The sequence below is a fragment of the Crinia signifera genome, chromosome 19, assembly GCF_055691185.1.
Source record: "Crinia signifera chromosome 19, ASM5569118v1, whole genome shotgun sequence".
Taxonomy (NCBI): Eukaryota; Metazoa; Chordata; class Amphibia; order Anura; family Myobatrachidae; genus Crinia; species Crinia signifera.
Window position 1 is genome coordinate 3,967,007 of NC_139226.1, and position 21,354 is coordinate 3,988,360.

Below are 21,354 nucleotides of genomic sequence, written 5' to 3' on the forward strand. Positions count from 1 at the left end.
TAGAGAGAGAGAGAGACAGAGAGAGAGAGAGACGGGGGGAGAGCGAGAGGGGGAGAGAGAGGGGAGAGAAGAGAGAGGGGGGGAGAGAGAGGGGGAGAGAGAGAGGGGACAGAGGAGAGAGAGAGGGGGAGAGAGGAGAGAGAGAGGGGACGAGAGAGAGAGAGAGGGGGGACGAGAGAGAGAGGGGACGAGAGAGAGAGAGGGGACGAGAGAGAGAGAGAGGGGACGAGAGAGAGAGAGAGGGGACGAGAGAGAGAGAGAGGGGACGAGAGAGAGAGAGGGGACGAGAGAGAGAGAGAGGGGACGAGAGAGAGACACAGAGGGGACGAGAGAGAGACACAGAGGGGACGAGAGAGAGACACAGAGGGGACGAGAGAGAGACACAGAGGGGACGAGAGAGAGACACAGAGGGGACGAGAGAGAGACACAGAGGGGACGAGAGAGAGACAGAGGGGACGACGAGAGAGAGAGAGGGGGGACGACGAGAGAGAGAGAGGGGGGGGGACGAGAGAGAGAGAGGGGACGAGAGAGAGAGAGGGGACGAGAGAGAGAGAGGGGACGAGAGAGAGAGAGGGGACGAGAGAGAGAGAGGGGACGAGAGAGACAGAGGGGACGAGAGAGACAGAGGGGATGAGAGAGACAGAGGGGACGAGAGAGACAGAGGGGACGAGAGAGACAGAGGGGACGAGAGAGACAGAGGGGACGAGAGAGACAGAGGGGACGAGAGAGACAGAGGGGACGAGAGAGACAGAGGGGACGAGAGAGACAGAGGGGACGAGAGAGACAGAGGGGACGAGAGAGAGAGAGAGAGAGAGAGAGAGAGAGAGAGAGAGAGAGAGAGAGAGGGGACAGAGGAGAGAGAGAGAGGGGACAGAGGAGAGAGAGAGGGGGAGAGAGGAGAGAGAGAGGGGACGAGAGAGAGAGAGGGGACGAGAGAGAGAGAGGGGACGAGAGAGAGAGAGGGGACGAGAGAGAGACACAGAGGGGACGAGAGAGAGACACAGAGGGGACGAGAGAGAGACAGAGGGGACGAGAGAGAGACAGAGGGGACGAGAGAGAGACATAGGGGAGACGAGAGAGAGAGAGAGGGGGGGGACGAGAGAGAGAGAGGGGACGAGAGAGAGAGAGAGAGAGGGGACGAGACAGACAGAGAGAGGGGACGAGAGAGAGAGAGGGGACAGAGGAGAGAGAGAGAGGGGACAGAGGAGAGAGAGAGGGGGACGAGAGAGAGAGAGAGAGGGGACGAGAGAGAGAGAGAGAGAGAGAGGGGGGACGAGAGAGAGAGAGAGGGGGGACGAGAGAGAGGGGGGACGAGAGAGAGAGGGGACGAGAGAGAGAGAGGGGACGAGAGAGAGAGAGGGGACGAGAGAGAGACACAGAGGGGACGAGAGAGAGACACAGAGGGGACGAGAGAGAGACACAGAGGGGACGAGAGAGAGACACAGAGGGGACGAGAGAGAGAGAGGGGACGAGAGAGAGACACAGAGGGGACGAGAGAGAGACAGAGGGGACGAGAGAGAGACAGAGGGGGGACGAGAGAGAGAGAGGGGGGGGGACGAGAGAGAGAGAGGGGACGAGAGAGAGAGAGAGAGGGGACGAGAGAGAGAGAGAGAGGGGACGAGAGAGAGAGAGAGAGAGGGGACGAGACAGACAGAGGGGACGAGAGAGACAGAGGGGACGAGAGAGACAGAGGGGACGAGAGAGAAGAAGGAAGAAAGAGAAAGAGAGAAAGAGAGAAAGAAAGAAAGAAAGAAAGAAAGATGAGATAAAGTGAATGTGTGCAGGAACAGTGTAATTATGCCATCATACACTAGCTGTATTTCGGGGTGACCCACTTTGTCCCCACTCCATAGCACATATCTGGGTTGTTTCCATTAATCAACGCTGCAGAGCCAGGAATAGAAGCGCTGAGCGTGTGGTTACCAGGAGGACATACAGGACCAGGGCCCGGGGGACAAGCAGGCTGCAAAGCAGATGGGGCTTCTTCTTATTAACCTCTGAGCTACAGGACGATGGTGTGTGGTGACCAGGAGCAGATATACTGTACACGTGATCCTCTCATGCATCCCACCTGGAAGCCCCTCACACACCGTACACGTGATCCTCTCATGCATCCCACCTGGAAGCCCCTCACACACCGTACACGTGGTCCTCTCATGCATCCCACCTGGAAGCCCCTCACACACCGTACACGTGATCCTCTCATGCATCCCACCTGGAAGCCCCTCCCACACCGTACACGTGATCCTCTCATGCATCCCACCTGGAAGCCCCTCACACACCGTACACGTGATCCTCTCATGCATCCCACCTGGAAGCCCCTCCTACTCGTACACGTGATCCTCTCATGCATCCCACCTGGAAGCCCCTCACACACCGTACACGTGATCCTCTCATGCATCCCACCTGGCCCCTCCCACACCGTACACGTGATCCTCTCATGCATCCCACCTGGAAGCCCCTCACACACCGTACACGTGATCCTCTCATGCATCCCACCTGGAAGCCCCTCCCACACCGTACACGTGATCCTCTCATGCATCCCACCTGGAAGCCCCTCACACACCGTACACGTGGTCCTCTCATGCATCCCACCTGGAAGCCCCTCACACACAGTACACGTGGTCCTCTCATGCATCCCACCTGGAAGCCCCTCCCACACCGTACACGTGGTCCTCTCATGCATCCCACCTGGAAGCCCCTCCCACACCGTACACGTGATCCTCTCATGCATCCCACCGGGAAGCCCCTCCCACACCGTACACGTGATCCTCTCATGCATCCCACCTGGAAGCCCCTCCCACACCGTACACGTGGTCCTCTCATGCATCCCACCTGGAAGCCCCTCACACACCGTACACGTGATCCTCTCATGCATCCCACCTGGAAGCCCCTCACACAACGTACACGTGGTCCTCTCATGCGTCCCACCTGGAAGCCCCTCACACACCATACACGTGGTCCTCTCATGCGTCCCACCTGGAAGCCCCTCCCACACCGTTCACGTGGTCCTCTCATGCGTCCCACCTGGAAGCCCCTCCCACACCGTTCACGTGGTCCTCTCATGCGTCCCACCTGGAAGCCCCTCCCACACCGTACACGTGGTCCTCTCATGCGTCCCACCTGGAAGCCCCTCTCACACACCGTACACGTGGTCCTCTCATGCGTCCCACCTGGAAGCCCCTCCCACACCGTACACATGGTCCTCTCATGCGTCCCACCTGGAAGCCCCTCCCACACCGTACACGTGATCCTCTCATGCATCCCACCTGGAAGCCCCTCCCACACCGTACACGTGATCCTCTCATGCATCCCACCTGGAAGCCCCTCCCACACCGTACACGTGATCCTCTCATGCATCCCACCTGGAAGCCCCTCCCACACCGTACACGTTATCCTCTCATGCATCCCACCTGGAAGCCCCTCCCACACCGTACACGTGGTCCTCTCATGCATCCCACCTGGAAGCCCCTCCCACACCGTACACGTGGTCCTCTCATGCATCCCACCTGGAAGCCCCTCACACACCGTACACGTGGTCCTCTCATGCATCCCACCTGGAAGCCCCTCCCACACCGTACACGTGGTCCTCTCATGCATCCCACCTGGAAGCCCCTCACACACCGTACACGTGGTCCTCTCATGCATCCCACCTGGAAGCCCCTCACACACCGTACACGTGATCCTCTCATGCATCCCACCTGGAAGCCCCTCACACACCGTACACGTGATCCTCCCCTGCATCCCACCTGGAAGCCCCTCACACACCGTACACGTGATCCTCCCATGCATCCCACCTGGAAGCCCCTCACACACCGTACACGTGATCCTCCCCTGCATCCCACCTGGAAGCCCCTCACACACCGTACACGTGGTCCTCTCATGCATCCCACCTGGAAGCCCCTCACACACCGTACACGTGATCCTCTCATGCATCCCACCTGTAAGCCCCTCACACACCGTACATGTGATCCTCTCATGCATCCCACCTGGAAGCCCCTCCCACTCGTACACGTGATCCTCCCATGCATCCCACCTGGAAGCCCCTCCCACTCGTACACGTGATCCTCTCATGCATCCCACCTGGAAGCCCCTCCCACTCGTACACGTGATCCTCTCATGCATCCCACCTGGAAGCCCCTCCCACTCGTACACGTGATCCTCTTATGCATCCCACCTGGAAGCCCCTCACACACCGTACACGTGATCCTCTCATGCATCCCACCTGGAAGCCCCTCACACAACGTACACGTGGTCCTCTCATGCATCCCACCTGGAAGCCCCTCCCACACCGTACACGTGGTCCTCTCATGCATCCCACCTGGAAGCCCCTCCCACACCGTACACGTGGTCCTCTCATGCATCCCACCTGGAAGCCCCTCACACACCGTACACGTGGTCCTCTCATGCATCCCACCTGGAAGCCCCTCCCACACCGTACACGTGGTCCTCTCATGCATCCCACCTGGAAGCCCCTCACACACCGTACACGTGGTCCTCTCATGCATCCCACCTGGAAGCCCCTCACACACCGTACACGTGATCCTCTCATGCATCCCACCTGGAAGCCCCTCACACACCGTACACGTGATCCTCCCCTGCATCCCACCTGGAAGCCCCTCACACACCGTACACGTGATCCTCCCATGCATCCCACCTGGAAGCCCCTCACACACCGTACACGTGATCCTCCCCTGCATCCCACCTGGAAGCCCCTCACACACCGTACACGTGGTCCTCTCATGCATCCCACCTGGAAGCCCCTCACACACCGTACACGTGATCCTCTCATGCATCCCACCTGTAAGCCCCTCACACACCGTACATGTGATCCTCTCATGCATCCCACCTGGAAGCCCCTCCCACTCGTACACGTGATCCTCCCATGCATCCCACCTGGAAGCCCCTCCCACTCGTACACGTGATCCTCTCATGCATCCCACCTGGAAGCCCCTCCCACTCGTACACGTGATCCTCTCATGCATCCCACCTGGAAGCCCCTCCCACTCGTACACGTGATCCTCTTATGCATCCCACCTGGAAGCCCCTCACACACCGTACACGTGATCCTCTCATGCATCCCACCTGGAAGCCCCTCACACAACGTACACGTGATCCTCTCATGCATCCCACCTGTAAGCCCCTCACACACCGTACATGTGATCCTCTCATGCATCCCACCTGGAAGCCCCTCCCACTCGTACACGTGATCCTCTCATGCATCCCACCTGGAAGCCCCTCACACACCGTACACGTGATCCTCTCATGCATCCCACCTGGAAGCCCCTCCCACACCGTACACGTGGTCCTCTCATGCATCCCACCTGGAAGCCCCTCCCACACCGTACACGTGGTCCTCTCATGCATCCCACCTGGAAGCCCCTCCCACACCGTACACGTGGTCCTCTCATGCATCCCACCTGGAAGCCCCTCCCACACCGTACACGTGGTCCTCTCATGCATCCCACCTGGAAGCCCCTCCCACACCGTACACGTGATCCTCTCATGCATCCCACCTGGAAGCCCCTCACACACCGTACACGTGATCCTCTCATGCATCCCACCTGGAAGCCCCTCACACACCGTACACGTGATCCTCTCATGCATCCCACCTGGAAGCCCCTCACACACCGTACACGTGATCCTCTCATGCATCCCACCTGGAAGCCCCTCCCACTCGTACACGTGGTCCTCTCATGCATCCCACCTGGAAGCCCCTCCCACACCGTACACGTGATCCTCTCATGCATCCCACCTGGAAGCCCCTCCCACACCGTACACGTGGTCCTCTCATGCATCCCACCTGGAAGCCCCTCCCACTCGTACACGTGATCCTCTCATGCATCCCACCTGGAAGCCCCTCACACACCGTACACGTGATCCTCTCATGCATCCCACCTGGAAGCCCCTCACACACCGTACACGTGATCCTCTCATGCATCCCACCTGGAAGCCCCTCACACACCGTACACGTGGTCCTCTCATGCATCCCACCTGGAAGCCCCTCCCACTCGTACACGTGATCCTCTCATGCATCCCACCTGGAAGCCCCTCCCACACCGTACACGTGGTCCTCTCATGCATCCCACCTGGAAGCCCCTCCCACTCGTACACGTGGTCCTCTCATGCATCCCACCTGGAAGCCCCTCCCACACCGTACATGTGATCCTCTCATGCATCCCACCTGGAAGCCCCTCACACACCGTACACGTGATCCTCTCATGCATCCCACCTGGAAGCTCCTCACACACACTCCCAGGGGCGGACAGAGCAGGATTTCTGGCTTACCTTGTAGCTGTCGGACCTCCTGAGACCCCAGCTCATACCGCATTTCTTCATCATCCAGGGAGGACCAAGCGCTCAGTGTGGCTTCTGTGATAGCAAATTGTTCTGCAACTCCTGGGGAGAGGACAGTTGTGCATGAGACAATGGCTGGTGGGGCAGCGTGGGGGCACCATGGCTGGTGGGGCAGCGTGGGGACAGACAATGGCTGGTGGGGCAGCGTGGGGACAGACAATGGCTGGTGGGGCAGCGTGGGGACAGACAATGGCTGGTGGGGCAGCGTGGGGACAGACAATGGCTGGTGGGGCAGCGTGGGGACAGACAATGGCTGGTGGGGCAGCGTGGGGACAGACAATGGCTGGTGGGGCAGCGTGGGGACAGACAATGGCTGGTGGGGCAGCGTGGGGACAGACAATGGCTGGTGGGGCAGCGTGGGGACGGACAATGGCTGGTGGGGCAGCGTGGGGACGGACAATGGCTGGTGGGGCAGCGTGGGGACGGACAATGGCTGGTGGGGCAGATGTATTACCGGCTTCGTTCTGTACTATGCGATGTGCGCTCCCGCGCATCACATAGTACGGTACAAAAAGTATGTGCTACACATACGTTTTGTACTAGGCAAACATCGTATCGGATCGCAGTGCATGCACAATGCATGCACACTGCATGCACAAGGGATGCGATCCGATACGACGTGTGCTCTTTAAGCACAGAACGGATCCGATGAACGGACCGTGTATGTGGGGCTTAAGAAGATAGCGCACCAGCCAATCAGCTGTGTTTGAGACAGTTGGGAGTTGATTGGCTGGTATGTTATCTCCTTGCACTTCATCTCCAGTTTATCTCATCGCCAGGCTTAATACATCTGCCCAATGTCTGGTGGGGCAGCGTGGGGACCATTGGCTGGTGGGGCAGCGTGGGGACCATTGGCTGGTGGGGACCATTGGCTGGTGGGTCAGCGTGGGGACCATTGGCTGGTGGGGCAGCTTGGGGCACCATGGCTGGTGGGGCAGCGTGGGGCACCATGGCTGGTGGGGCAGCGTGGGGCACCATGGCTGGTGGGGCAGCGTGGGGCACCATGGCTGGTGGGGCAGCGTGGGGCACCATGGCTGGTGGGGCAGCGTGGGGCACCATGGCTGGTGGGGCAGCGTGGGGCACCATGGCTGGTGGGGCAGCAAGGGCTTCTGTGTTATAGCTGCTGACTCTGTATCAGGGTTGGTTTCCAGTAAACTCCATTAATACCATATAACAAATGACCTGCAATGCCACCGGGAATTACACCGTCAGGTCTGATTATGGGATGATGGGAATTGTAGTCAGTCTCTAGAGAGTCTAAGTAGACATAAGACAGAGGTCTGGACACCCTGTATAACAGCATAGGGTCTGCCTACCTTACCTGCGGCAAAACGCGCTTCTTTCAGCTCATCAGTCAGATCTGAGTAATGCTCCTCATCTGTCAGCGAGGGGTCCCAGCCGGACTGGGGGGCGCTCCATCCCTTCCACTCAATAAGATGGGCTACACGACCCCGTGCCATGGCTGTAGGCTTGGTGATGTGGTCCTTAATGGTCTGCACCAGTCCTAGATGGCGGGACAGAGAATGGACACCCAGCATCATCTGATTAGCATATTCATATGAGCATCATCTGGGGAGTCATTACATGGTGAGCGGCTGTTATCTGGGAGTGTCAGGTAATACGCAGGCGTGGCCAGGTATGTGAGGGGAAGTCATGTGATGTCAGCTCCGCCCCCGATCATCCTGATTCTATCACAGCCGCTGAGTAAGTCCTGGGCTACGCACACACTGCACACACTGGGGAATCATTACATGGTGAGCGGCTGTTATCTGGGAGTGTCAGGGAATACGCAGGTGTGACCAGGTGTGTGAGGGGAAGTCATGTGACATCAGCTCCGCCCCCGATCAGCCTGATTCTATCACAGCCGCTGAGTAAGTCCTGGGCTACGCACACACTGCGCACACTGGGGAATCATTACATGGTGAGCGGCTGTTATCTGGGAGTGTCAGGTAATATGCAGGCGTGGCCAGGTGTGTGAGGGGAAGTCATGTGATGTCAGCTCCGCCCCCGATCAGCCTGATTCTATCACAGCTGCTGAGTAAGTCCTGGGCTACGCACACACTGCGCACACTGGGGAATCATTACATGGTGAGCGGCTGTTATCTGGGAGTGTCAGGTAATACGCAGGCGTGGCCAGGTGTATGAGGGGAAGTCATGTGATGTCAGCTCCGCCCCGATCAGCCTGATTCTATCACAGCCGCTGAGTAAGTCCTGGGCTACACACACACTGCACACACTGGGAATCATTACATGGTGAGTGGCTGTTATCTGGGAGTGTCAGGGAATACGCAGGCGTGGCCAGGTGTGTGAGGGGAAGTCATGTGACATCAGCTCCGCCTCCGATCAGCCTGATTCTATCACAGCCGCTGAGTAAGTCCTGGGCTACACACAGACTGCACACACTGGGGAATCATTACATGGTGAGCGGCTGTTATCTGGGAGTGTCAGGTAATACGCAGGCGTGGCCGGGTGTGTGAGGGGAAGTCATGTGATGTCAGCTCCGCCCCCGATCAGCCTGATCCTATCACAGCCGCTGAGTAAGTCCTGGGCTACGCACACACTGGGGAATCATTACATGGTGAGCGGCTGTTATCTGGGAGTGTCAGGTAATATACAGGCGTGGCCAGGTGTGTGAGGGGAAGTCATGTGATGTCAGCTCCGCCCCCGATCAGCCTGATCCTATCACAGCCGCTGAGTAAGTCCTGGGCTACGCACAGACTGCACACACTGGGGAATCATTACATGGTGAGCGGCTGTTATCTGGGAGCGTCAGGTAATACGCAGGCGTGGCCGGGTGTGTGAGGGGAAGTCATGTGACATCAGCTCCGCCCCCGATCAGCCTGATTCTATCACAGCCGCTGAGTAAGTCCTGGGCTACGCACACACTGGGGAATCATTACATGGTGAGCGGCTGTTATCTGGGAGTGTCAGGGAATACGCAGGTGTGGCCAGGTGTGTGAGGGATGCGGTCATTCGTCAGACTGCATTTAGGTCTACAGTCATTAGGTCGACCCCACTAGGTCGACTGGCAGGAAGGTCGACCTGACTTAAGGTCGACATGGGCCAAGGTCGACATGACTTAAGGTCGAATTTGCATAAAGGTCGACATGAGGAAGGTCGACTGGTCATAAGGTCGACATGGGTTTTTCACTGTTTTTTGAGCCGACATGTGCCGACAGGCGGTATTTCATGCCCTACCATCCACTAGGGTGTGGTGGGAGAATAAAATAGTGTGCCGAGCGCAGCGAGGCACCGTGCCCGAAGCATTGCGAGCGAAGCGAGCGATGCGAGGGTCCGATTCTCATTGCCAACTATGTCCATGTCGACTGTGTCGACATTCGGATAAAAAAAAACAGTGAAAAACCCATGTCGACCTTATCGACCTCAGCCTGATTCTATCACAGCCGCTGAGTAAGTCCTGGGCTACGCACACACACTGCACACACTGGGGAATCATTACATGGTGAGCGGCTGTTATCTGGTTGTGTCAGGTAATACGCAGGCATGGCCAGGTGTATGAGGGGAAGTCATGTGACATCAGCTCCGCCCCCGATCAGCCTGATTCTATCACAGCCGCTGAGTAAGTCCTGGGCTACGCACACACTGCACACACTGGGGAATCATTACATGGTGAGCGGCTGTTATCTGGGAGTGTCAGGTAATACACAGGCGTGGCCAGGTGTATGAGGGAAGTCATGTGACATCAGCTCCGCCCCCGATCAGCCTGATTCTATCACAGCCGCTGAGTAAGTCCTGGGCTACGCACAGACTGCACACACTGGGGAATCATTACATGGTGAGCGGCTGTTATCTGGGAGTGTCAGGGAATACGCAGGCGTGGCCAGGTGTGTGAGGGGAAGTCATGTGACGTCAGCTCCGCCCCCGATCAGCCTGATTCTATCACAGCCGCTGAGTAAGTCCTGGGCTACACACAGACTGCACACACTGGGGAATCATTACATGGTGAGCGGCTGTTATCTGGGAGTGTCAGGTAATACGCAGGCGTGGCCAGGTGTGTGAGGGGAAGTCATGTGACGTCAGCTCCGCCCCCGATCAGCCTGATTCTATCACAGCCGCTGAGTAAGTCCTGGGCTACGCACACACTGCACACACTGGGGAATCATTACATGGTGAGCGGCTGTTATCTGGGAGTGTCAGGTAATACACAGGTGTGGCCAGGTGTGTGAGGGGAAGTCATGTGACGTCAGCTCCGCCCCCGATCAGCCTGATTCTATCACAGCCGCTGAGTAAGTCCTGGGCTACGCACACACTGGGGAATCATTACATGGTGAGCGGCTGTTATCTGGGAGTGTCAGGTAATACACAGGTGTGGCCAGGTGTGTGAGGGGAAGTCATGTGATGTCAGCTCCGCCCCCGATCAGCCTGATTCTATTACAGCCGCTGAGTAAGTCCTGGGCTACGCACACACTGCACACACTGGGGAATATTTAGCTGGTGAGTGGTGTGAAGATGGTTTTGCAGCTAATCTTTGCAATTCGCGTCTTGCACAGGACGGGATATCATTCTGATGGGGCAGCGATACCGGATCGCAGGGCTCTGCAGCTCTCAATAACTCCTTTATATGGATAATCCACTAAGTGTTTTCCTGTGGTACGAGGCATGGCACCGCACACACACACACACACGCGCACACACGCACACGCACACACACACACACAGCTATATATAGGAACACTGGCAGGAATTGCATGTTCTGACTCAGTAAACAGGAGAATGATCCGAGGAGACGGATCCATGTGGTTTCCACAGAAACCTTCATCATGTTATCTCAGGGTCACAGCTAATTACTGAGCAAGTGAGAAACCATCACACAGCTGCCGGCGGGCTCCGAGACCCCCACCATGGGGTACACCGGCTCCGAGACCCCCGCCATGGGGTACACCGGCTCCGAGACCCCCGCCATGGGGTACACCGGCTCCGAGACCCCCGCCATGGGGTACACCGGCTCCGAGACCCCCGCCATGGGGTACACCGGCCGTCATCTGCCCCATGGGAGGGAAGGGACAGTCACAACCACCTCAGCCACGCGAGGGGGCACTCGCCTCCACCTCAGCCACGCGAGGGGGCACTCGACTCCACCTCAGCCACGCGAGGGGGCACTCGACTCCACCTCAGCCACGCGAGGGGGCACTCGACTCCACCTCAGCCACGCGAGGGGGCACTCGACTCCACCTCAGCCACGCGAGGGGGCACTCGACTCCACCTCAGCCACGCGAGGGGGCACTCGACTCCACCTCAGCCACGCGAGGGGGCACTCGACTCCACCTCAGCCACGCGAGGGGGCACTCGACTCCACCTCAGCCACGCGAGGGGGCACTCGACTCCACCTCAGCCACGCGAGGGGGCACTCGCCTCCACCTCAGCCACGCGAGGGGGCACTCGCCTCCACCTCAGCCACGCGAGGGGGCACTCGACTCCACCTCAGCCACGCGAGGGGGCACTCGACTCCACCTCAGCCACGCGAGGGGGCACTCGACTCCACCTCAGCCACGCGAGGGGGCACTCGACTCCACCTCAGCCACGCGAGGGGGCACTCGCCTGTAGCATCTAACTCTGTGTCTGACCAGATGCTCAGCACTGTACACGATGGTCTGCGCCAAGGACCTTTCCCTCCTATTCTCCATCGCCACAGACTATTTTATTATAGCAAAGTACCCACAGGACGTACTGCTGCCGATGCGTCCCTTACCTATGAGTGAGGACGTAGCCAGCTCCGTAATCTCATAGTTGCCGGCGTTATCCTTTGAGTTACACATGAAGCCGTTGGGCGTCTTCTATGAGGAGAGACAAGTGAAAAGGGCACGAGTGTGAGCGGGAACATTACAAGAGGGGGGCACTTTACATGAGGGTGGTACGTTACTGAAGGGCGGCACTTTGTACTATGGTGGCACTTTACAGAAGGGTGGTCTGTTACTGAAGGGCGGCACTTTGTACTATGGTGGCACTTTACATGAGGGTGGTACGTTACTGAAGGGCGGCACTTTGTACTATGGTGGCACTTTACATGAGGGTGGTACGTTACTGAAGGGCTGCACTTTGTACTATGGTGGCACTTTACATGAGGGTGGTACGTTACTGAAGGGCGGCACTTTGTACTATGGTGGCACGTTACTGAAGGGTGGTCTGTTACTGAAGGGCGGCACTTTACAGAAGGGTGGCACGTTACTGAAGGGCGGCACTTTGTACTATGGTGGCACTTTACATGAGGGTGGTACGTTACTGATGGGCGGCACTTTGTACTATGGTGGCACTTTACATGAGGGTGGTACGTTACTGATGGGCGGCACTTTTTACTATGGTGGCACTTTACATGAGGGTGGTACTTTACTGAAGGGCGGCACTTTGTACTATGGTGGCACTTTACGTGAGGGTGGTACGTTACTGAAGGGCGGCACTTTGTACTATGGTGGCACTTTACGTGAGGGTGGTACTTCTATGTGATCAGTGTTATTACTTGTGCAGGTTGGTGCCAGGCTCCAGCCAGTGGTGACATATGCCAGCGACACCCGCTGTGCCCTATGCTGGTGCCAGGCAGCTGAAGTCTATGTTGGTTTAGAAGCGTAGCACTGTAGCAGATCTTTAGCTGGGCGAGTTACCCAGAGGGGGGAGGTTCCACCTGTGGCATTGGGTGACACAATGCCACATAACACCACACCAATGCCCCTGGTGTTATGTACAGTACAATGCCTAGTTCCATGGTTAATCTTTATAGAGAGCTGGCATTTATACCCAGAGGATGCCAGAGGCTGGTCCACGCACTGTACACTACGGCACCCACCTTCCCCAGCACCCCTTCTTCCTCATCCTCCTCTTCCTCGTCTTCCTCTGGGCTCTCGGTGGGGGCAGCGCCCTCTGGTGGTGCTGGTAATTCCACAGGTGCTGGTGGTCCGGCTGACTTCAGGTTATTGTTGGACAAGTGAAAATCTTTGTGGCCGCTGAAGAAACACTCTAAAATAGAGATAAAGGACAGTATGACTGGGAAAGGAACACACCAACGTTCACAATCAGCCTTGTCTTCGTCCCAGCGCTCGCAGATCAAATTTACACTGACTGTTATTTGAAAAGCCGGGAGGTGGCATGCGACAAACGGCGGCTGGGGGGGGGGGGGTCAGCTATTCAGCGGGACGCCATGATTGGTGCTCGGTGAGCTGCGAGCTTTGCAGCTTACCGAATCAACCAGAATCGGGCCCATTCAGTAGATTGTAAGCTCCTCGGGTCAGGGACGGATGTGAGTGACTAACAGACTATGGTAAGTGTGTGCTCTGTATAAATACCCACAATACGGAATACATATTGGAATCAGATCCGGACTGCGGCAGTAGCACCGTTCCCACGCTGCTGTGACAGCCGATCGCTCTGCGGGAGAGCAGCCACTGCCCACGCTGAGCGCGGTGCTGTACAGAGAACGCTCTGCGGGAGAGCAGTCACTGCCCACGCTGAGCGCGGTGCTGTACAGAGAACGCTCTGCGGTGTATGTGCACAATTGTGTCCAATTAATGGATTAAAGGCTTACGGTGACGCACAAAGGTGTGTACCGCCCCCCACCCCCACTCAGTGCCCCCATCTCACAAACCCTGCACTGGCATCATATTCTGTCATGCCAGATTATCTTCTATAGTGTGACTCCAGTTTTATCCGGCCCCACACACCTCACCCCATCCCTGTGGTCACACCCGCCCCCCCCCCCCCACACACACACACACACACACACACACACACACACACACACACACACACACACACACCTCACCCCATCCCTGTGGTCACACACACTCACCCCCCCCACACACACACACACTTCACCCCTTAACTAACATAACACACACACCTGACCCCCCTGAGGCCACGAACACACCTCACCCCATCCCTGTGGTCACACACACACTCACCCCCCCCCCCCCCTACACACACACACACACTTCACCCCCCCCCCCCCTACACACACACACACTTCACCCCTTAACCAACATAACACACACACCTGACCCCCCGGAGGCCACGAACACACTTCACCCCATCCCTGTGGTCACACACACTCTCCCCCCCTTGCCCCACACACACCCCATCCCCATCATCACACACAAACACACCTCACCCCCCCCCCCCTCACACATACATTTCCTGCCCACCGAACTGTGCTGTTTGCTTTGGTACTGAGGAGTTATGTCCTAACCCTTGGAGAGAGATAAATAGAATGGAGAGAAAGTACCCGCCAACTATTTTTGAAACACAGCCTGAAATATGGCATCTGATTGGCTGGTACTGCGGGGTAGTTGTAGGAATGGGCGTTGTGGGTATTGGCGCATGTCAGGTGTGCGGATAAGGCTTCTACCCTATGCATTAAGGAGATGTCTGTGATAATCTGATATGAGAAAGAAACAAGTATGTCCGAGCGCAGATCTATATTATAGCCCCCCTGGGTCTGCAGCTGTCTCGATTAAGGGGATACGCCACCCCTTAAAATCAAGACACAAAAACAGAGAATTTAGAGATCTGATATGATATATGTGATATTTGGCAGGCTGCCCTCCCCGATCAGCGCCGGTGCCTGGACCTCGGGGACTGTTACCTGCCTATGCGCCAAGTGATGCTGGTGGCCATGGGGCATGCTGGGAGAGATCTATGTTGGATTCCTCACCCAGAACTGCAGACAGAAGCCTTCAGTACATTGCATAAGAGATATTAAAGAAGAAATGGAATAAAAACAGGGTTTTTATCGCAAATATGCTTCAGTAAATCCTGTCCTGAGTCTTACATAGGCGTCTGATCCCTGCATTGGTGGCTTCCACTTTGTACATGTCAGCTTGCTTATACCATCTGTGCTGAAACTTGGATTGCCTTATAACCTGGCCTGTTAAGCCCCATATACACTAAACAATATCGTTTGAGTGATATTGTCAATGATTTCCCTTGATCGCTCAGTGACGTCGCTCGGCCCCCCCACTGCATGTACACATATGGGGGGGGGGGGGGGGGTGTCATCATTAACAACCCTCGGTCACGCGCATTGCTAACGATATTGAGTGCACACACTAAGCTATACTACACAATAGGGGTTATTCTGATTCACTCAGAAAGGCACAATCACTCTCTAATGGACAAAACCATGTGCACTGCAGGTGGGGCAGATGTAACATGTGCAGAGAGAGTTAGATTTGGGTGTTTTATTGTTTCTGTGCAGGGTAAATACGGGCTGTTTTATTATTACACTGCAATATAGATATCAGTTTTAAGTACAACCCCTCCCAAATCTAACTCTCTCTGCACATGTTACATCTGCCCCACCTGCAGTGCACATGGTTTTGTCCTTTTGAGAGTGATTGTGCCTTTTGGAGTGAATCAGAATAACCCCCAATGTGTATGATTATTAGGACGCCTTGAGGACAGAGTTTGGGAACCGCTGCGTAAACGGGGTTATTCCTAATTACACTGTCTGTGTTACATAAGCAGCGTTACGCGGTACACTTGTGCTGCACACATAGGAGTTGTGTGTGTGTGTGTGTGTGTGTGTCAACACCATACCAAGTGCTGGCGACAATATATAGATGTCACATTTCCACAGATAATAGCCACGCTCACAATAGCGCTCAGCAGCTGTCCCTGGCAGAACAATGCTCTGCAGGTTTCAGTAGCAGAGCAATATACTGCAGGCTCTGTACAGGCTGCAGAGATGAAGGCCTGAGGGTCTCCATGACAACAGAGACATGCAGACAGAGGAAAAGCAAGTCAAACACACAAACATCACACACACACACACACACACGACCACTTCACAATCCCCGCTGTCTGCCATACATTACCGTAAAGCCGCACTTCGCACCTTGTCCCAAATAACGTACACTTACACTAACAATTCATATTAAGACCAGGAGACGTAAGTATGGCGAACCCTCCTCATAGCATACTCTAATAGTCATAGGAATACCTTACATTATATATCACAATAATATCATACATGTATGTGCAGTGTGCGGGAGAGTCTGTGATATAGGGCAGTGTGCGGGAGAGTCTGTGATATATGGCAGTGTGCTGGAGAGTTTGTGATATAGGGCAGTGTGCGGGAGAGTCTGTGATATATGGCAGTGTGCGGGAGAGTCTGTGATATATGGCAGTGTGCAGGAGAGTCTGTGATATAGGGCAGTGTGCAGGAGAGTCTGTGATATAGGGCAGTGTGCGGGAGCGTCTGTGATATAGGGCAGTGTGCAGGAGAGTCTGATATAGGGCAGTGTGCAGGAGAGTCTGTGATATAGGGCAGTGTGCGAGAGAGTCTGTGATATAGGGCAGTGTGCAGGAGAGTCTGTGATAAAGGGCAGTGTGCGAGAGAATCTGTGATACAGGGCAGTGTGCGGGAGAGTCTGTGATACAGGGCAGTGTGCGGGAGAGTCTGTGATACAGGGCAGTGTGCAGGAGAGTCTGTGATACAGGGCAGTGTGCGGGAGAGTCTGTGATATAGGGCAGTGTGCGGGAGAGTCTGTGATATAGGGCAGTGTGCGGGAGAGTCTGTGATATAGGGCAGTGTGCGGGAGAGTCTGTGATATAGGGCAGTGTGCGGGAGAGTCTGTGATATATGGCAGTGTGCGGGAGAGTCTGTGATATAGGGCAGTGTGCGGGAGAGTCTGATATAGGGCAGTGTGCGGGAGAGTCTGTGATATAGGGCAGTGTGCAGGAGAGTCTGTGATATAGGGCAGTGGGCGGGAGAGTCTGTGATATAGGGCAGTGTGCGGGAGAGTCTGTGATATAGGGCAGTGGGCGGGAGAGTCTGTGATATAGGGCAGTGGGCGGGAGAGTCTGTGATATAGGGCAGTGGGCGGGAGAGTCTGTGATATAGGGCAGTGGGCGGGAGAGTCTGTGATACAGGGCAGTGTGCGAGAGAATCTGTGATACAGGGCAGTGTGCGGGAGAGTCTGTGATACAGGGCAGTGGGCGGGAGAGTCTGTGATACAGGGCAGTGGGCGGGAGAGTCTGTGATACAGGGCAGTGGGCGGGAGAGTCTGTGATACAGGGCAGTGTGCGGGAGAGTCTGTGATACAGGGCAGTGTGCGGGAGAGTCTGATATAGGGCAGTGGGCGGGAGAGTCTGTGATATAGGGCAGTGGGCGGGAGAGTCTGTGATATAGGGCAGTGTGCGGGAGAGTCTGTGATATAGGGCAGTGTGCGGGAGAGTCTGTGATATAGGGCAGTGGGCGGGAGAGTCTGTGATATAGGGCAGTGGGCGGGAGAGTCTGTGATATAGGGCAGTGTGCGGGAGAGTCTGTGATATAGGGCAGTGGGCGGGAGAGTCTGTGATATAGGGCAGTGGACGGGAGAGTCTGTGATATAGGGCAGTGTGCAGGAGAGTCTGTGATATAGGGCAGTGTGCAGGAGAGTCTGTGATATAGGGCAGTGTGCGGGAGAGTCTGTGATATAGGGCAGTGTGCGGGAGAGTCTGTGATATAGGGCAGTGTGCGGGAGAGTCTGTGATATATGGCAGTGTGCAGGAGAGTCTGTGATATAGGGCAGTGGGCCTTATTCTGATCGGTGCGGCCGGATCCGATCATGCGGCCAGGACCGTGCGTGCGAAACCCCGACTTCCATACGGATCGCAAACTCTGTCCGTACGCGGTAAGAAGCTGGCCGAACGGACCGCACGTGTATTTTTCACGGAATACGCCTCCTCCATCTAAGGGAACCTCCCCCATCATTCGATGGTCGCAGACCATCGAATGCAGGACCGAGTGCTCCACCAGCTCCCGCAACCTCAGACCACACGGACATTTTTCCGTGCAAAAGCAGGGATCTGGGCGGGCAGCTGACATCCGGCGATGTCATATGTCCGCCCCCTACACGTGCGTCACGGCCGCATTACCATACGTACGCCCAGCGTTTTCATGGGAACGCCCATGAAACGCGGGGCGTATGCATATGGTAATGAGCCCAAATAGCCCTTCACGCCCCTCTCCACCCCCTGTTCGGAGTGTTCACATATCATGCGGGATTTGGCCGTACGCCCCGCTCGCACATGCGCAGAGACGCCTCTGCACATGCGCAGACACAAAACATCGGCGGGCCAAACGCACGCGGATATATCCGCACCGACCAGAATAAGGGCCAGTGTGAGGGAGAGCCTGTGATAAGGGGCAGTGTGCTGGGAGAGTCTGTGATATAGGGCAGTGTGCGGGAGAGTCTGTGATATAGGGCAGTGTGCGGGAGAGTCTGTGATATAGGGCAGTGTGCGGGAGAGTCTGTGATATAGGGCAGTGTGCTGGGAGAGTCTGTGATATAGGGCAGTGTGCTGGGAGAGTCTGTGATATAGGGCAGTGTGCTGGGAGAGTCTGTGATATAGGGCAGTGTGCGGGAGAGTCTGTGATATAGGGCAGTGTGCTGGAGAGTCTGTGATATAGGGCAGTGTGCTGGAGAGTCTGTGATATAGGGCAGTGTGCGGGAGAGTCTGTGATATAGGGCAGTGTGCGGGAGAGTCTGTGATATAGGGCAGTGTGCTGGGAGAGTCTGTGATATAGGGCAGTGTGTGGGAGAGTCTGTGATATAGGGCAGTGGGCGGGAGAGTCTGTGATATAGGGCAGTGGGCGGGAGAGTCTGTGATATAGGGCAGTGTGCGGGAGAGTCTGTGATATAGGGCAGTGTGCGGGAGAGTCTGTGATATAGGGAAGTGTGCGGGAGAGTCTGTGATATAGGGCAGTGTGCTGGGAGAGTCTGTGATATAGGGCAGTGTGCGGGAGAGTCTGTGATATAGGGCAGTGTGCGGGAGAGTCTGTGATATAGGGCAGTGTGCTGGGAGAGTCTGTGATATAGGGCAGTGTGCGGGAGAGTCTGTGATATAGGGCAGTGTGCGGGAGAGTCTGTGATATAGGGCAGTGTGCTGGGAGAGTGTGATATAGGGCAGTGTGCTGGGAGAGTCTGTGATATAGGGCAGTGTGCGGGAGAGTCTGTGATATAGGGCAGTGTGAGGGAGAGTCTGTGATATAGGGCAGTGTGAGGGAGAGCCTGTGATATAGGGCAGTGTGCTGGGAGAGTCTGTGATATAGGGCAGTGTGCGGGAGAGTCTGTGATATAGGGCAGTGTGCTGGGAGAGTCTGTGATACAGGGCAGTGTGCGGGAGAGTCTGTGATATAGGGCAGTGTGCTGGGAGAGTCTGTGATATAGGGCAGTGTGAGGGAGAGCCTGTGATATAGGGCAGTGTGCTGGGAGAGTCTGTGATATAGGGCAGTGTGCTGGGAGAGTCTGTGATATAGGGCAGTGTGAGGGAGAGCCTGTGATAAGGGGCAGTGTGCTGGGAGAGTCTGTGATATAGGGCAGTGTGCTGGGAGAGTCTGTGATATAGGGCAGTGTGCGGGAGAGTCTGTGATATAGGGCAGTGTGCGGGAGAGTCTGTGATATAGGGCAGTGTGCTGGGAGAGTCTGTGATATAGGGCAGTGTGCGGGAGAGTCTGTGATATAGGGCAGTGTGCGGGAGAGTCTGTGATATAGGGCAGTGTGCGGGAGAGTCTGTATGACAGTATGACCTTGCATTACACTGCACACATCGGGCAGTCATACTGTCACCCCCAGCTCTGGGAGTACCGTCCTTGTGCACAGTATGACCCTGCATTACACTGCACACGTCAGGCCGTCATACTGTCACCCCCAGCTCTGGGAGTACCGTCCTTGTGCACAGTATGACCCTGCATTACACTGCACACGTCGGGCCGTCATACTGTCACCCCCAGCTCTGGGAGTACCGTCCTTGTGCAGAGTATGACCCTGCATTACACTGCACACGTCAGGCCTTCATACTGTCACCACCAGCTCTGGGAGTACCGTCCTTGTGCACAGTATGACCCTGCATTACACTGCAAACGTCATACTGTCACCCCCAGCTCAGGGAGTACCACCCTTGTGCACAGTATGACCCTGCATTACACTGTACACGTCAGGCCGTCATACTGTCACCCCCAGCTCTGGGAGTACCGTCCTTGTGCACAGTATGACCCTGCATTACACTGCACACATCAGGCCGTCATACTGTCACCCCCAGCTCTGGGAGTACCGCCCTTGTGCACAGTATGACCCTGCATTACACTGCACACGTCAGGCTGTCATACTGTCACCCCCAGCTCTGGGAGTACCGTCCTTGTGCACAGTATGGCCCTGCATTACACTGCACACGCCAGGCTGTCATACTGTCACCCCCAGCTCTGGGAGTACCGTCCTTGTGCACAGTATGACCCTGCATTACACTGCACACGTCGGGCCGTCATACTGTCACCCCCAGCTCTGGGAGTACCGTCCTTGTGCACAGTATGACCCTGCATTACACTGCACACGTCAGGCCTTCATACTGTCACCACCAGCTCTGGGAGTACCGTCCTTGTGCACAGTATGACCCTGCATTACACTGCACACGTCAGACCGTCATACTGTCACACCCAGTTCTGGGAGTACCGTCGTTGTGCACAGTATGACCCTGCATTACACTGCTACCATCATACTGTCACCCCCAGCTCTGGGAGTACCGTCCTTGTGCACAGTATGGCCCTGCATTACACTGCACACGTCATACTGTCACCCCCAGCTCTGGGAGTACCGTCCTTGTGCACAGTATGACCCTGCATTACACTGCACACGTCATACTGTCACCCCCAGCTCTGGGAGTACCGTCCTTGTGCACAGTATGACCCTGCATTACACTGCACACGTCAGGCCGTTATACTGTCACCCCCAGCTCTGGGAGTACCGTCCTTGTGCACAGTATGACCCTGCATTACACTGCACACGTCTTACTGTCACCCCCAGCTCTGGGAGTACCGTCCTTGTGCACAGTATGACCCTGCATTACACTGCACACGTCATACTGTCACCCCCAGCTCTGGGAGTACCGTCCTTGTGCACAGTATGACCCTGCATTACACTGCACCTGTCATACTGTCACCCCCAGCTCTGGGAGTACCGTCCTTGTGCACAGTATGACCCTGCATTACACTGCACACGTCATACTGTCACC

The 21,354-nt window shown here is 56.2% G+C and overlaps 1 protein-coding gene across 1 annotated transcript in view; it reads right to left on the bottom strand.

Annotated features, from left to right (window-relative positions):
* Positions 1-21,354, bottom strand: part of FAM131C (family with sequence similarity 131 member C) — a 61,728-nt gene that overhangs the window by 7,643 nt on the left and 32,731 nt on the right. The window contains exons 2-5 of the mRNA XM_083161828.1: positions 13,157-13,326; positions 12,068-12,152; positions 7,679-7,861; positions 6,289-6,399 (exon numbers count right to left, since the gene is read on the bottom strand). Of these exons, the coding sequence (XP_083017954.1) occupies positions 6,289-6,399; positions 7,679-7,861; positions 12,068-12,152; positions 13,157-13,326 (549 nt within the window). The remainder of the gene's footprint in view (positions 1-6,288; positions 6,400-7,678; positions 7,862-12,067; positions 12,153-13,156; positions 13,327-21,354) is intronic.